This window comes from Nansenia antarctica (assembly GCF_963989245.1).
Source record: "Nansenia antarctica genome assembly, chromosome: 16".
NCBI classification, from domain to species: domain Eukaryota; kingdom Metazoa; phylum Chordata; class Actinopteri; order Argentiniformes; family Microstomatidae; genus Nansenia; species Nansenia antarctica.
In genome coordinates this window covers 18,569,616-18,586,680 of record NC_137686.1, presented here as the reverse complement: position 1 = coordinate 18,586,680, position 17,065 = coordinate 18,569,616, and the positions used below count along the sequence as shown (strand labels likewise).

Here is a 17,065-nt window from a genome sequence, read left to right as displayed (position 1 = left end):
GTTCACTTAACTCGTATTAGAAGTGTGTGTGTGGAGTTGCGCCTGGATGTCCCCGAGCCTCGGGGCATTAACGGCTTAATTCCCAGCGTGGCTCCATCTGTTGCTCCTCCGCGCGCCGGTCCTGACCTAAGCGGTGTTTGAAGTCGTATCCTGTTCCATCCTCTCCACGAGCGCACTGTTACAAGTGCTGAGTCTGCAAAGAAGAGTCATCTCTCATGTCTGTTCAATGCTGTGTGTGATCCAGTACATCCGCTCTGCATGGGACGGCAGATAGATAGTGAGTCAATCCATCCAAACAACTTGCTGGGGTTTGGCTGCACACATGGAAGTAGACTACAAGCCAAGGGCTCAGTTCCAAATGGTGAGATGCCATTAAAATGCAAACACCATGACACACATGCTATGTAGCCTACCTAACCACACTTACTGTGTGTGTTTGATGTATGTTTACATTGATTTAACTCACTCTTATTGACTATTATTGATTAACCCACTGATTTGATGAATGTCCTGATTTACCATTATTCTATTCTATTCTATTCTATTTTATGGAATGATGTATTCTTGATCTTGGTCTTATGTCTTCTTATTCTTGGTCTCTCCATCAGTGTCAGACCTGTAATAGCATTGATTGTCATATAAACAGGTTGAATATCAACCTACAACACTTCAGGTATTCCTCACAATGCCTCATGGCTGTCTACTTTGCACACACTCACCTTCAAATGAGACATATCAAGTGACAAAGCATTCAAGGTGTGTGCATGTTTGTGTGTGTGTGTGTGTGTGTGTGTGTGTGTGTGTGTGTGTGTTCCTACATAATGTGTATATATAATGTGTCCACATAATGTCATTGCAAGATTGTCCCTTATGTGTGTGCTTGGCTGCATACATGCCGGGCTGGGGGGGGAGCAGTGGGGGGTGGGACCTGACCTGACTGGGTCAGACATACATCTGGAGCTCTGGAACAACTTCCACATCACTATTAATATCCCTCCGCTCCACTGTCCATTACGACCACCGTCATCATGTGAGATGTCGTGACACAATCAGGACCACATGATAACAGAGATCCACTGGACCCACTGGAGTCCCACTCCCCTAGGAGCCCACTGGAACAGCAGAGATCTCTTGACTGAGTGTACAGTGCACACAGTACTACTAGCCCTTGATTGAGTGCACATCTACTAGTCTGTTGGTCACAATACCAAGTGTTCTCCTAATGGGTTCTTGTTTGTTTTACACCCAAGAGGAGGCAAGATGAGATGAAGAAAGAGGTCATGGTTATAATCAGATGCCAAGTGCCTGAAAAGTGGGGGTCTATGGTCTGTTTTGGTTCGTTATGGCAAAGATAGCTCTGAAGCACCCCCATTCAAAAGATACAGAATGTAAATGGACTGACTTATATAGCGCCTTATTACAAAGCGCTTTACAACGGCCTCTCATTCACCCATTCACACACCAATGGCGGCAAGCTACCACGCAAGGCGCCGGCCCATTGGGAGCAATTTGGGGTTCGGTGTCTTGCCCAAGGACACCTCGACATGTGGCCAGCCAGGGATCGGACCGCCGACCTTGCGATCATTAGACGCCGGCACTACCTCCTGAACCACAGCCGTCCCACAGCGGTATGTCTTACTGGACAACGTTCCACTGATGTAATACATGACCTCAGATTGAACCAGGCTTAACCTAGGCTTAATCTGGTCTATGGCACCCTCAAATCTCCTTAAACAAGGGTTAGAGAGAGGTTGATTCCTCTCGACAGTATTGTTCAGTTTGAATGTGCTGCTGAAGGTGATAATTAAGTTATTTATTCAATGTGTTGTTTATCAATTCGCTATTGGAGCACAGGCCCTCAGCCACTGGGCAGTGGCAGATGTTCTACAGTTGGTAGTGAGAATGTGATGAGTGAGAGTGACCTTATGGAGTCATAGTGTAGCGTAGTGTTAAGCCCCCATATTGCTTTACCATCATCCCCTTCTGCTACATAAAAAGACTGGCATGTACCGCATCACTAGACATACAGTACACACACACACACACGCGCGCATCCGCACGCACGCACGCACACACACACGCACGCACGCACACACACATAAGCACCCCCCCCCCCAGCCCACCACCGTATACCGTACACACCAGTGCACATGCATGTGTTCACATGTGCTCGCTCTCTCTCTCTCTCTCTCTCTCTCTCTCTCTCTCTCTCTCTCTCTCTCTCTCTCTCTCACACACACACACACACATAAGCACCCCCAGCCCACCGCCATATACCGTACACACCAGTGCACATACATGTGTTCTCTCTCTCTCTCTCTCTCTCTCTCTCTCTCTGTCACACACACACACACACACACACACACACACACACGTAAACGCACATCTGTCCTTAAGCCTCTTATAGGCCGGTGTGTGTGTGTGTGTGTGTGCGTGCGTGTATGCACTTGTGTGCGTGTGTGTGTGTGTGTGTCACAAAGCTGGGGCCAGTAACACAGGGCTTGGAGGCTCTGAGTAGGCACGCACACGTGTGGAGGCACCACTCCAGCCCACTGTATCCTCTCCACATTCAACACAGCCATCTGGACCACACACACATCTGTTTGACCCTTAAAGCATGCTCCAGAAATAATAGCCGCTTTTGCCAACGGATGGGGCAGACGAAAAAACTCTCGATAGAGTTCGACTATACACCGACTATACACCGCGCACTGCAACTCTTCACTCGTCCTTAATTCAAAACAAAAGTTATTCATCTGAAGCCTCATTCAATTTGAAACCATAATAACACATCAGAGCCAGTGATCTGGGCCTAATCGGCACTCCGTGGTGCCGGTCTCTCGTGTGGTATCGGTTTTTAAAATAGGCCTGACGTCATGTTGTCACGCACGGCAGGCAGGTAGCAGCAGCCTGCTGAGGCTACACAGCTGTTTAGAAGGGTAAACGATGAGGCAGCGTTAAGGAGCCCATCAAGGGCAACGGAATGATTTTTTTTTCAACCTATCGTATTAGTGTGGGTTGCTTCCTTTGCTCTTTTCCTGATCCAATAATCTCTCCAACAAACAACAAACAACAACAACAACATAAAACGATTATACCCAACTGAATGCGGATTAAGACAACAAAACAGAAAAGCACAGTTAGTACCCCTGCTACCCCCTGGCCCCCCGCAAGCCCTCCTCACTTTACCCCACACCACCTGACAACTTACTCACCCAGGAGACGTTTTTGTTCTTGGGCTGTTTGGACATGGCTACAGGGAGCAGAGGAGGGCCCCTACTAGTCCCCTTCTCCTTCCCGTTCCCTTCAGCTCCGATTCCAGACGGAGAGAGCTCCTCCACCACCTTAGCACGCAGCTGGGCATGGAGGGGCTTTAATTTGACTTCCTCCAACAACGTTCCTGAGCCAAATACCGCCAGATAAACCTGACATCTGCCTGGAACACAGCCGTCCAATCACACCAGACTACATATGGGCAAAAATAGCCAGAGGAGGAGGAGTGGGAGAGAAACCTGGACCGCCAAGCAACTGTGCTGCTGAGAGCGGAAATCGAAGATGCTGAAAGTTCTCTCTCTCTCTCTCCCTTCTTCTTCTCCTTTCTTCCACCTCTTCTTTGGCTCTGACCTGGCTCTGGCCCCCCATCAGACTGATAATAATATTCAAACTCTGCATGAATATGCAACGACACATCTGCCCCACGCCCCTCCTCTACGCTGCTAGAGGCCGGGGCCAGCCAGTGGTCATCCTGCCCTCCAAACAGCTGTGAGAATAGCGATTTAAGAGATAGGGAGGGGGGGGGGGGGGGGGGTAGAGAGAGAGAGAGAGAGAGGAAAAGCAATGGAGAAAGAGAGGAGGAGGAGGGAGAGCGAGAGACAGTCACTATCTCTACGTGGATTAGAGGGCATGTCATTGTTGCTCATATCAGCTGACAACAGGTCACCTCAGCAGCCAGATCACTCAGCTATTGGACTGGAAGAAGAACGGCACAAGCATGAAGATTCCAAAACATCTGACCATCCCTCTCACAGAATCATCCCTCTCTCACACTCTATGGGCCGGTTTTACAGACAAGGCTTAAGCCTAATCCTGGACTAAAAAGCATCTTCAATGGAGATTTTACATTGAAAGTGTGATTTAGTCCAGGACTAGGCTTAAGCCTTGTCTGTGAAACCGGCCCTATGTCCCCTAATCTCCACTGTACCAGTGTCTCCTGCAAGGAATGTCACTGAATGGACATGAGACGTGTATGGAGTCATAAAGACCTTTTGGCTAATAGTCGACTGTAACCTCGGCCATACAGGGATGTGTCTCTGTGACATTAAGACACTGATCACGTTTCGACTTCTCCAACAGAGGAGGAAACATCCAAGTGATCAAAGTGTCCAAAGTCAATACTCGCCTCAAAAGTATGTTTATCCTTGGCAGAGACAGCAGGATATGGATTCAATGTCATAATTGATGTTCGTCCCATTTCTTGCACGGCACGTCTAAACGCAGTAAAAGTCGTTGAAGGGGAAATCATTAAACCACAGATAGATGAGCCCATCCTGTCCTCTTCTGTTGGTCGTCAGCATAATGAGGACCAACCCGACTCAGTGTTCAGTGGGTGAATGTTGCCATGCTGTCAGGAATGGTATAGTGAGTATAGGGAGACCCATGTCAGGTGATGCTCGACTAGTGGAGGCTGGTGGAGGTGGAAATCACACGTGTTTGATACCGTAGCTCATTCCGTTCCGTGCCTCACTCCGATTTCCACAGTACCTCTACTAGCCTCCACTGCGGTAGACGATGTTGAGGCGGGTAAAACTCTTAAAAGTTTACCACCTTTTTATTTGTTGTTTATTTGTCCATTTGTTGTGAAAGCAAATAAAAACCACCTCCTAGAGCCAGACAAGCGACGTTGATTTAATAGCGCCCTGTTCATTTACATAATGGGGGCCGACTGTCACACAGAGTCGCCCGATCAGAGCCGTGTCCTTCACCTGCTGACGCCCCACTTTAGACAAACTGTCATTCTCAGCACAGCATTAAAAAGCCCCCCCCTAACAGAACACCAAACAGTGGTCCGCCTAAAACCTCAGAGAGCCAAACAAGCACTTAATGTAATTCACATCCATCTTCTGCCAACAAGGGAACCTAACATGAACACACACACACACACACACACACACGCACACGCACACGCACACGCACACACACACACACACACACACACACACACACACACACACACACGCACACACACACACACACTTGATGCTTTGAGTGACATCTTTAGCAAACACTTTAATCTCACATTACTGGTATTTTCAGGCTACTTTCTTGGTCCCATAGCCCACAGGTGTGTGTGTTTTATGGCGAATTCTCCATCGAACCTCTACAGTTGTGGATGTGTGACTGACGCGTGCCAAGTACAGTAGGAGGTGAAGTGGCCGACATTGAGCTGTGACTGATTGATCCCCCCCTTCATTCATCTCAGTTGAGAATGTGGTTGGTGGGCAATGTGATCCGTGAAGTAAACGACGTGACTGACTTACGACAGAGAAGAAAAGGAGTTACTATAGATGGGCACTATGTGACTGAGGTGTCAGCTTTACCATTTTGAAAAAAATGGCAGTTTGACATTTTTCGTTAAGTGTGAGTTTTTTCCTGTCACCTCCATCAAAAAAAACACTTCAGCTGTCTGTAGCATCATATTGATGCGTCATTGGCTTTACCATCTCTGAGCTATCAATGATGGTCTCTAAGCCTCTCTTTCTGTCTGAATGCTGGGTAGGCAGCAGGCACACACACCATGTGTTAATCTCAGTGACTGCAGTGAGAGCCTATTCAGCGTCTACCGTGACCGTAAGCCTATTGACGGTGTGATGACTGCTAGCCTAAGGTCTTCTACGATCTACAGTACAGACAGTTTCACACCCTCTACTCGTGACTTTACACTGTCAGCTTTGACAGGACTTATTAGACAGAGAGAGAGAGACTGACTTATTAGACAGAGAGAGAGAGACAGAGAGAGAGAGAGAGAGAGAGAGAGAAAGAGAGTGTAACACTCACTCACTCTGACTTCTCAGCTGTTGTCTGCCTTTGAGAGGACACTGGTGGAACCTGTGTCCATAATGAGGTATGTCGGGCTCTGAGACAGCCCACTGAGGTCAGTCTGTGTGCACTGGACTGCCCTCTCATGCGTGACACAAGAACCCTCAGTCAGATATGGGATGTGTGGTGTCAGTCAGATATGGGATGTGTGGTGTCAGTCAGATATGGGATGTGTGGTGTCCAGGCTTTTTTTTTTCAACTACATGAGAATGGCCTGAGCTCTTTCATAACTATTATGACACCCGAGGGAGACTTATTCTGTGAATCCCTACGTTCGCCCTATTCTACAAAATCATTTGTGCTCTATCAATATTAGGCACATGCACACTACTACCGCCATGACTATCCTTAGTCATTAATACCGCATCCGTCCGATGCGCATAGCTGAGGTTTAACTTAAAAGCAAATTACATTGAAAACTGATGTGTTGCCTGCCTCAGAAAAAATGGATGTTGCAAGAACATGTAATGGTATCTTCTTCGATAGTTTTTTCGTATTCTTCATGAACTCCTGTGTTCTAAAAATCTATAACGTGAGTGTGTGTGTGTGTGTGTGTATGTGTGTGTTCTATGTGAGCTGTTTCAACAGAGAACTGTCTGTCCTGTGGCAACCGCCCAGCACAGTGGAGAACAAGGCAGGCAGTTTCAGCCAAACGCCAATAATTGAGTGTTGTGCCGTAACCGCGGTAACTGCAGATAACAGGTTGGTAGCATCACACATAAGAACTGCGAGTACACTACAGCTTACAGACTGCTTAGACTGCAGGCATCACACACGCGCACACACACACACACACGTACACGCACGTGCACACACACACACACACACACACACAAACACACACACACACACACACACACACTGTGAAATGTAGACCAAGACTGAACTAACATCCCTCACACCATCAGACAAAAGCATCTGCCAAATAAACCCTCTACTGTATAATACAGATTCAAGTTGTGTACACCTAGAACATAGAATAATAATTGTTCAATTCTTCTATACGATGTTATGCCTTTTATCAGCTTTTTATACACCCCCCCCCCCCCACACACACACACGCACACACACACTCCACTCCACCCCCCTCCATTCACAACCACAGACTACTCCGCTGTTGCTATGGGATCAAAAGGATGCCGTGGTCACTTACATAGGTGGACTGCACTCTCCGCCAATGTCCCAGCCCACAGCAATACATCAAGACATCCAGCAGGTCCAGAGGGGAGGACAGGCCGGGATCAAACCAACTGGAGATCTCTCTCTCCTCTTCACTCCTCACAGAGACGCCGGATCCCCCATAGTACAGGTGGAGAGGTCGATCACTAGATCCCAGCCAATGGGGTTCCTGGGTTTCTGGGGAGATCCACCACGGTTCCGTAGGTCCACGGGCTCGGTCAGGGCCGGGGCGTTGTGCACAGAGAGGGAGATCAGTGTGAACAGACCTTCTTCTCAGAAGAAGTTCTTCCTCCAGATGACTTTCTCCTCCCCGACAGAGACAGCATCCCACGGCGCGGCAGGTGATCCCGGAATGTGTCACAGCGTCTTAAAAGTCCTCTGGCACTCTTGCAGGGAGCGGAATCCCTACTTATCCCGAATTGCAGGCAGGCTCTCTAGACGTGCAAGACATACACACTCTAGCGTGTCGAGAGAGGTGTGTTTGTGTTCTGTGTCTGTCTGTGTGTGTGTGTGTGTGTGTGTGTGTGGGTGTGTGTGTGTGCGCGTGTGCGTTTCTTCTCACTTCATCTCAATGGGATCCTCTCCTTTCATCCTCTCTCTCTCTCTTTTATTTATTTACTACCCACCCCCCCTCCTTCTCCGTGCCACCCATCCTGTCGCTTGCCCCCCACCCCCCCCGCCCCCCGCCCCCTGCCCTTATCACGAGCCCCCAATGTGAGATTGATAGTCATAATAAATATAATTTTCCTGCGTGTCTCTCCTGCTGTGGTGGACCTTCTCTCGCCGCTATCCAATCAGAGTTCCGGAGTGGAACTGCCGTTACGTATCTCTCTCTCTCCAGCCCACCCTGGGAAACGTGTCCAGAGGCTGACATTTGAGTTTTGTGTGTGTGCTCCTCTGTGCTACATCCTCCGCCTCCTCCTCTGCCTCCAGGTCCTCAGTAGCTCCTCCCTGTCTATCTCTCCTCCCATTGTCCTGGGCTACAATATCTGACTCCTCCTCTTTCTCAAGGCTCCTCCCCATGGGCGTTCCCGCTTACCTGAGTCACTCTCTTCCTTCGGTGAATGGTGATGGTCTGTGTGTGTGTGTGTGTGTGCGGGTGTGCGGTGCGTGTGCGTGCGTGCGTGTGTGTGTGTGTGTGTGCGTGTGTGCGTGTGTGCGTGATGCAGACGAAGGATACTGCTGCTACTCTGTTGCCATGCTAGAGCAGGTAGCATTCCGCTAGCGCAGGAGACACACTGCCTGAATTCAAATGTGCCTCTAGCCCCAACGATTTAAAGCCCCTCCCGTCCTCCCTCCTCTAACAGAACCCCCCCCAGCCCGCACCCCCCACACACGTTTCCCCTCTGTCTCTCTGTTCACCTCCTTCCATCTGCTATTCTCTTTCCTTTATCTCTCTCTCTCTCTCTCTCTCTCTCTCTCTCTCTCTCTCTCTCTCTCTCTATATATATATATATATATATACATATATATATATATATATATATCAGTCTCCCTTTCTCTCTCTCTTTCTCTATCTCTCTCTCTATCTCCTCTGACTCTCTCTCTCTCTCTCTCTCTCTGTGTCTCTCTCTCTCTCTCTGTGTCTCTCTCTCTCTCTCTCTCTCTCTCTCTCTCTCTCTATATATATATATATATATATATATATATATATATATATATATATATATATATATATATATATCTCAGTCTCCCTATATATACAGTATATATCTCAGTCTCCCTTTCTCTCTATCTCTCTTTCTCTCTCTCTCTCTCTGTCTATCTCCTCTGACTCTCCCTCTCTTTCTCTCTCCCTCTCTTTCTCTCCCTCTCTTTCTCTCTCCCTCTCTTTCTCTCTCTCCCCTGACTCTCTCTTTTCTCCTTTACATCTGTTTTCCTTGTCTTCTTGTGAAGAGGCTCCAGGGGCGTCGTGGGTAAGTCCTTCCCCTGTCTGTTCATTATGCTGACTATGAAGTTTAAACTCAATGAATAAATGCAAAGCCTCTCCCTAAGAGCGTGTGAGGTATTTCGAAGCAAAAGCCTCTGCCTTGGAGAACCCTTTATTCTTCATTTGATTCTTATGTTGAAGATCATAGAAATACACTCTATGATCAAAGGTTTCAAGTTTCAAGTTTCAAGTAATTGTTACGTCACATTATACAAGCGTAACAGAGTAAAATTCTTAGGCTTCGGATCCTGACATTGCATTGCAGCACAAGGCATTAGGGCATAATAAACCAAGCATAATTCAAGATAAAAAAGTGTCAGTAGTACAGGACATAAGAGACAAAAAAGAATAGGCATAGTACAAGATAAGGTGGCAATAGTGCAGGGAAGTAAGTTATATCATCATCAATCATGATCAATCATAAAAACATCCTTAGTATGTAGATACTCAGAGTCGTTGCAATAACTCCTGCTATCCTATGCTGTTCTATAGATTATGGCATGAATCATTCAAGAGGAGAGGAGGGATATGGGGAAATCATGTTAATTTATTCCGCTGACACTTTCACAAGTGATGAAAGCAGAATCTTAAAGACTAATCCTGCTCATATTTCAGACAGCTACCTAGATGACTGCTTACACAGACACCCCCCCAACCCACCCACAAACGCACACGCACACGCGCACGGGCGCACACACACACACACACACATCACCTGTACCCCCTTAGTGACTCACTTGCCTGGTGTCTGGCCATCAGCCGTGTATATCATCAGTAATGTGTGTGTCCAATCTCACAGCCCACGGTGAACTTATCTCATTATGAATAGCTACAGATGTCGTCTTTTTGAAATACAAGTGCTCTGTCATCATGAGAGTTGCTGGAAGTGTGCTATTCTTGTACTTCCATACCTGCTCCTGTCAGGGAGGGAGGGAGGGAGGGGTTGGCAGCTCCCATCCTCTGTCTCTCCTGCCGGCCCCGGCCATCGATCACGGGGACAAAGACCAAGTGCTCCGTGGGGCGTCACTCTGTCAGATCTGTCCTGGTGGAGGACTGCAGATTATATATAAGCATCTATCTGTCTCGTCCCTGTTGCATCCTGCATTGACACACACACACACACACACGCGCACACACACACACACACACACACACACACACACACACACACACACACACACACACACAGACGCGCCAAGGATACATTCCCATGAGTGATATGCCAAGGGTGCCTCATAAACTATAGGCTGGTAGAGCCACAGGCTAAAGAATGGGCTGGATGAAATCTTGGCATCCCCAAGGACAAAGCTTACAATCAAAAGTGACAGGAGAGAGAGGAGGATAGCTTGTGTTGATGTGCTGCTATGTGTGTAAGGTACAATAGGCCTATGTACTAACATGCACAAGGGGTACATTGATAAACGTTATCTTGTATGTATCTGCATGTCAAGTTGTGAATTGGTATCAAGATTTGTTGGCATCTATAAGCGATGGTCTGTATGTGTTCATTCATATTCATGAGTCAATTATTCTGCATGCAGTGCTGTAACTCATGACTCTATTGTGAGCATCAAGCCCTGTCTTATACCCTCCGAATCCCAATGCAGGCAAACACGTGTGCTTCATATAACAACATATTTATTTATTATTATGGATACTAGGTACAACTCCCAATACATTTTACGCCGTCCTTGAAAATATAAACAATGAATTCTTAAAAAGTTCAAATTACTTACATCTTGACATCTTTTGCAGTACCTCTTCAGATATAGTAAACACAAAAAGATACATTATCCGATGCCGCATGAATAAATACAAACGTTATATTCAAACACATCCAACTTAAAAAAGAAAGAATTCAGGATACACTGTACATTGATTCAAGTCTTTGATATTACTGATATTACTGTACATGAATTTGCAAGTTCATTGGGTGGGGTTAACATGCATTTGTAGCTGTTGGCTAAGGAGTCAAAATGCTCATCTACACTCACCGGCCACTTCATTAGGTACACCTTTTCAATTGCTCGTTAACGCAACTATCCAGCCAATTATGTGACAGCAACTCAATGCATTTAGGCATGTAGACGTGGTCAAGACGATCTGTTAAAGTTCAAACCAAGCATCAGAAGGGGGAAGAAAGGTGATTTAAGTGACTTTGAATGTGACATGATTGTTGGTGCCAGACGGGCTGGTTTAGGGTTTACCAAGGATGGCAACAGTAACTCAAATAACCACTTGTTACAACCAAGGTATGCAGAAGAGCATCTCCGAACGCACAACACGTCGAACCTTGAAGCAGATCGGCTACAGCAGCTGAGGACCACACCGGGTGCCACTCCTGTCAGCTAAGAACAAGAAACTGAGGCTACAATTTGCACTGGCCCACCGAAATTGGACAATAGAAGATTGTAAAAACGATGCCTGCTCTGATGAGTCTCGATTTCTGCTGCGACATTCTGATGGTAGGGGCAGAATTTGGCATAAACAACAACATGAAAACATGGATCCATCCTGCCTTGTATCAACGGTTCAGGCTGATGGTGAGCATCGTTTAAATGCTACAGCCTACCTGATTATTGTTGCTCTGACTATTGATCTGATTATTGTTGCCCTCTATGACCACAGTGTACCCATCTTCTAATGGCTAATTCCAGCAGGATAACACGCCATGTCACAAAGCTCACATCATCTCAAACTGGTTTCTTGAACATGACAATGAGTTCACTGTACTCAAATGGCCTCCACAGTCACCAGATCTCAATCCAATAGAGCACCTTTGGGATGTGGTGGAAGGGGAGATTCACATCATGGATGTGCAGCCGACAAATCTGCAGCAACTGCGTGACGCTATAATGTCAATATGGCCTCAAATCTCTGAGGAATGTTTCCAGCACCTTCTTGAATCTATGCCATGAAGAATTACGGTATTTCTGAAGGCAAAAGGGGGTTCCAACTGGGTACTAGCAAGGTGTACCTGATGAAGTGGCCGGTGAGTGTATATCAACATGTCAATGCATCCATGTGCTACAATGAAAACACATGCTGTGCAGTCACCAACTAAAAGAAAGGACTTAATTTGAACGTAAAAAGAGATAGTTCTTCAAAACATCCTCTCACTTCTGAAGATCTTTAGCTTGGTCATGAAGGTGAAGTAGATGAAAGTCAGGCACACCAGCAGGTTTTTAATTAAGTAGAGCAAGGGCGTCACATAACCGAAAACACTAATCAGAGCCAATCGTACAATGAGGAACGGGAGGTCCTGGGTGGCGAACCCACAGAAGGACAGCAGGGGGTTGTGGGGTGTGATGACCACCCTAAGAGTGGAGAAGTAAGCCAGGATGTAGATGGGGAACACCCAGCCAGAGTAGAACACCTCCGGCTCCCCCACCACCCTCACCAGCTCCACCGTGTCCATCCAGAACAGGAAGCTGTCTACCAACATCTCCGACCGCACGTCCCGCGCCCACAGGAAGCGGAGGGGGCCAGAGTGGGAGTGAGAGGAGGAGGAGTAAAGGTAGGCCATGCCTGACGACCGTGCGGTGACCGTAGAGGGACTGTACGCCTCCGGGTCCCTCCATCGACCCATAGCTGATCCGTTACTGCCCTCAGGTAGGACGGCCGACCCGTTCTGCCCCCTGCCAGGGTCCAGCTGGCCCGATACTGTGGTCACAGACTCCAGATGGGTGAGGACGGGGCCAGGCATGTCAAGGTCCGCCTCCAGACTGTCCACTGGCAAAGACAAGAGGGTATAACCACATAAGCATAATTATCACAGGATTATAGAAATCACCCATGTCATTTCCCAGAGTCAGTAGAAGTACTGGCATGTTGAGAGTTTGTTTGAAGGGTCTTTTTTTAAAGTTATTTTTTCTGAGTGGGGCAGTCCCACTCATATTTTTAATTTGTATTGACGGTTACAGTGAAGATTTAGACAGGAAGGATGGGTGAGAGAGAGGAGGGATGACATGCAGGATATGTCCCCGGCCGGAATCGAACCGGGGACCCTGCGGTTACATGGTCAGCGCTTAACCCGCTACGCAACATAAGTGCCCCCCAGCTGAAGATAAAACAAGATTAAAGATTTTATTGTCCCGTAGGAATTTCTTCTTGGACACATACAGTACAGTGTCTGCTGTTAGGACACAACACAACAACAGATAACAACTGCACACTGCCCACCATACAACTCTATTTGACCATTCTTGCCCTAAATCAGCACAGACTCAACAATTCGTTGCACATAGTGATAATTACATTGGAGTCAGATTATCAATATTAGATATGCTTTGCTATTAACAAAATATAGCCAAAAGTCTCAGCCAAACCTTCCCGTGGAAGCTGCCATTCTTATAATGGTCTACAGTTTCTCATAGCAATTAAATGTGTCTCGTATTGATAATGTGCAGTGGTATGGAGATAAAATAATCCTATTCCTACAATCCTATATGTCCTAATGGTCTTGTGGGAAACACAAATAGCTAGAACTAGAAGCATTTCAGGCACTAGATCAATAATACCATGTATATATCATGTATGTCAAGTTCATGGGAAAATCCAGATAATATCAGTGAAGCAATAGTTGCACTGCACATCATATGTTTTTGTTTGTTTGCACATAAATACATTAAAATACAATAAAAACAACAACAACAACAACAACAAAAAGTGCATGTGTAAATGAGGTAAGCAGGTATGGGTGTGGCAGGGATAAGGTGAGGGTGCGGCAGGGATAAGGTGAGGGTGTGGCAGGGAGCTGCAGTAGGGGTGATTCTGACCCTGTCCAGTGAGTCGACACGGCCGAATCCTCTCTATGATGTCCACACAGATGAGAGCGAGGAGCACCAGAGAGACGGGCAGCTCAGTGAAGTGGTCGGACTTGGCGTGTCTATCAACCTGCACCTAGGACAGATAACAAAGGGAGCCAGAGGAGACAGAGTAAAGGTTAGAATCCATCTCTGGCAAAGCCACACAAAGGAATAGGAAATCAAAGACTTCCTTGCGGGTATTTTTGGCAGGGAATAAAACACACGCACATAAATTCCATGTTATAGGAACCCATCGGATTTTACGACCAAAAGCCATAAACCACATTAAGATGTCACTGAATGTCCTTAACACCGTCTTAAAGAAGTATCCTATGCATAAATGTGTCATGCTAATGTTGTGAACTAAGTCTATGGCGGTCTGTCGCCGTTATTTACGTTATGTTTGCTTGTGTTAGGATGAAACACAAGGTGCCATGATGTAACCTTTGAGTTGTGTTTAAATTCCTTCTTCATTCCAGAGTGGATCAGGTTAGGTTTCGGGTTAATGGCCAATCGGTTGTGTTTAGTGTTCAGTTACTGAATACCTCAGGCTCATACTGTTCTGGTCCCGTGATAAAAGTTATTTACCATTGAGTCACCTGTCATTCAGTGGCTGTGCCCACATATTTCTCACACGAGACGCTTCTTAAATTAGAGAATGTCACACATGACTGTCACTAACATTCTTGAAGGACCCCACCTGGGGAGGCTGGTGGAGGTAAGAATCGGAGGACGGGCTCATTATGATGTATGGAAAGGAACGAGGGATGGTGTTGTTGTGGATATAATTGATTCTTAATAGATTTAGTAAAACGTATAAAGCACAAAGAGCTTAGATCAATTGTCTCCAAAGAGGCCTTTTATTAAGCAAAGTTACATGAGCGCAGAGAGAAAGGAGCAGACCAATAAGCAAGAAGCAATAGCCCAAAAGCAAAAAGCCCCCAACGATGGGTGGGACTCGTATTTATAGAACTGTCCTTGGTCATGAGGTCACTATTCTTGGGAACCAATCATATACAAATCCGTAGTTACACAAGTTATGGCCCTGTCCATAGTCAAAATTATTCACCGCGCCACAGATCTTGGCCCATCCCTTCCAGGAAGGAAATGGGCCTTCCTTGAGTGCTAGATTCGCCAAACTGTAGAGACTTACATTTCTCAGTATAAAATTATATAAAACCCCAACAGTATCAAACAGCATTTCTCATTCCACTCATTACAACGAGCCTGCCCCCTGACTGGACCCCCCCTCTACTGGACCCCATCCCCATATGACCCGATATGCAGCTCAGTCATAAACAGAATGGTGAATCAGTATTTTTTCAGTGACAAAATGCTTTTAAAGTGAGTAAATGAGATTACCTTAGAGCTGGCCATCAAGATTGCGAAGCATGGTAATGTACACAATATCACATAGGCCAAAGTTGTGGGTCTCCTGAAAAACAATACATCTGTTTTAGTGTATCAGCCGATGCATACGATCCAATATCTCAAGAGAATGATTTGATCAATAACTGATGTTATTGATGTAAAAAATGTGTTAATCTTAACATTAAAACTGCCTATACAATTGAATCAGAAATGTTTTTGATTAAATTTGCCACAATCCCAAATAACCTAATGGAATCCACCCCCCCCCCGGTTGATACATCAACAATTAGGTGCAAGTTAACATGAAAAAAGTTTCAAGCCTCCAACACAGGTTCTATCCAAACACCCAGAAAAGCTACTTTACTCCAGCAAGGAGGCTGTTTCCGCCATAGAAATTAATAGATACACTCCATCCTACGACTCTGGATATTCCTATGACCATCCTCATATGACCATCCTCATATTCACTCACCACTGTGTAATCTCTGTAATGAACCTCCGGGATTTCAAGATGAAGTACTTCAGAGGGACCCACACCAGCAGGGTCACCGAGGTCACATAGGCAATGGAGGCCGCCACCACCAGCCAATAGGCCGTCACATCCCCTGGTTTCAAATCGTGCATGAGGGACCCGAACCTCACCATGACCACGAAGACAGGCACGCAGAGAGCGGCGAACTGCAACACCTCATAGACGACGATCTTGATGATCTTCCCTGATGGCATGGTGGCGTCTGTCCCTGTGTGTCAGAGTCTCAGTTCCCCTTCCCCTCTGATCGCTGGTTCGAGCTCAGGGCCAAGACAGAATGTCCACTAGCATTTCCCCCAAACCAGGAATCAGTGAACCAACCAGTCAACCTACGCCTGGACTCTGCACAGCAACACTGCTTACACTGCACTGGGAATCGTATACTTTTATTGGCGAGGTAATGACGGCAGTCACGCTTGCCTTTTTATAGGGTCACAGAAAGAGGCACTCCCATCTTGTAAGCTCTAGGAGGGTTAGTTTACTTAGCCTCGACCTGATCTATTTAAATTGCATTGGTGAATTGTTAGAGGTGTACTGTAAATCATGAAAAATAACTTGGATGGCTTAGAATACACCCACTATGTGACCAACCACTATGGGGGAATTATCAACACTTGGATATTATCACAAAATGTCAACTAAGGCCTATATCGCCATCTAGTGGCAAAAACAAAAGGTGAAAACGTCATAAAAGAAAAGTAATAAGAACATGACCATATTTGTACGTGCTATGGAATTAACCTGAAAAATCAATAATAAATTAAATGATAAAACTTATGATAAAACAATGATAAAATCATGGTTACAAATTACATTCAGTAAAACAACACAATATTCTGTACATTTGGCCTAGTTTTATTGTGAATACCAATCAATAATTATGGTTAAAATAGTACATAGAAACGGCAGGGTACATTTAACAGAGCCTTTACAACAATGAGGTTTAAAACGTAAAAACAGGCAGCGTCTCATTCCCATAAGTTAAGATCCCATCACGGCCGCACAGAACACATCCCGTCTTGTGGTGCAAAAGTGGTGCGTTGAGTTAACTGGCTCTTGTTCACACGGTTCCCCGGCTCTCTCCAGGGAACCACCCCTGACCCCTCTAGTACCATCCAGACACATGTGTAGATCTGAAAGGATTGGATAGGT

At 46.2% G+C, this 17,065-nt stretch overlaps 2 protein-coding genes across 2 annotated transcripts in view; both read right to left on the bottom strand.

Annotated features, from left to right (window-relative positions):
- The window catches only part of cacnb2b (calcium channel, voltage-dependent, beta 2b), a gene marked incomplete at its 5' end in the record, with an annotated part of 29,439 nt that extends 22,142 nt beyond the window's left edge, over nucleotides 1-7,297 (bottom strand). The window contains one exon of the mRNA XM_080546354.1: nucleotides 7,250-7,297. Within this exon, the coding sequence (XP_080402480.1) occupies nucleotides 7,250-7,297 (48 nt within the window). The remainder of the gene's footprint in view (nucleotides 1-7,249) is intronic.
- A 5,011-nt stretch (nucleotides 7,298-12,308) lies between these two features.
- On the bottom strand, nucleotides 12,309-16,110 carry tmem236 (transmembrane protein 236; the record flags this gene model as incomplete). Its single annotated transcript, XM_080546381.1, has 4 exons — nucleotides 12,309-12,937; nucleotides 13,984-14,107; nucleotides 15,376-15,448; nucleotides 15,857-16,110. The coding sequence occupies 4 exons, from the start codon at nucleotides 16,108-16,110 to the stop codon at nucleotides 12,309-12,311; spliced, it is 1,080 nt and encodes a 359-aa protein (XP_080402507.1).
- Between the last annotated feature and the right edge of the window lie 955 nt (nucleotides 16,111-17,065).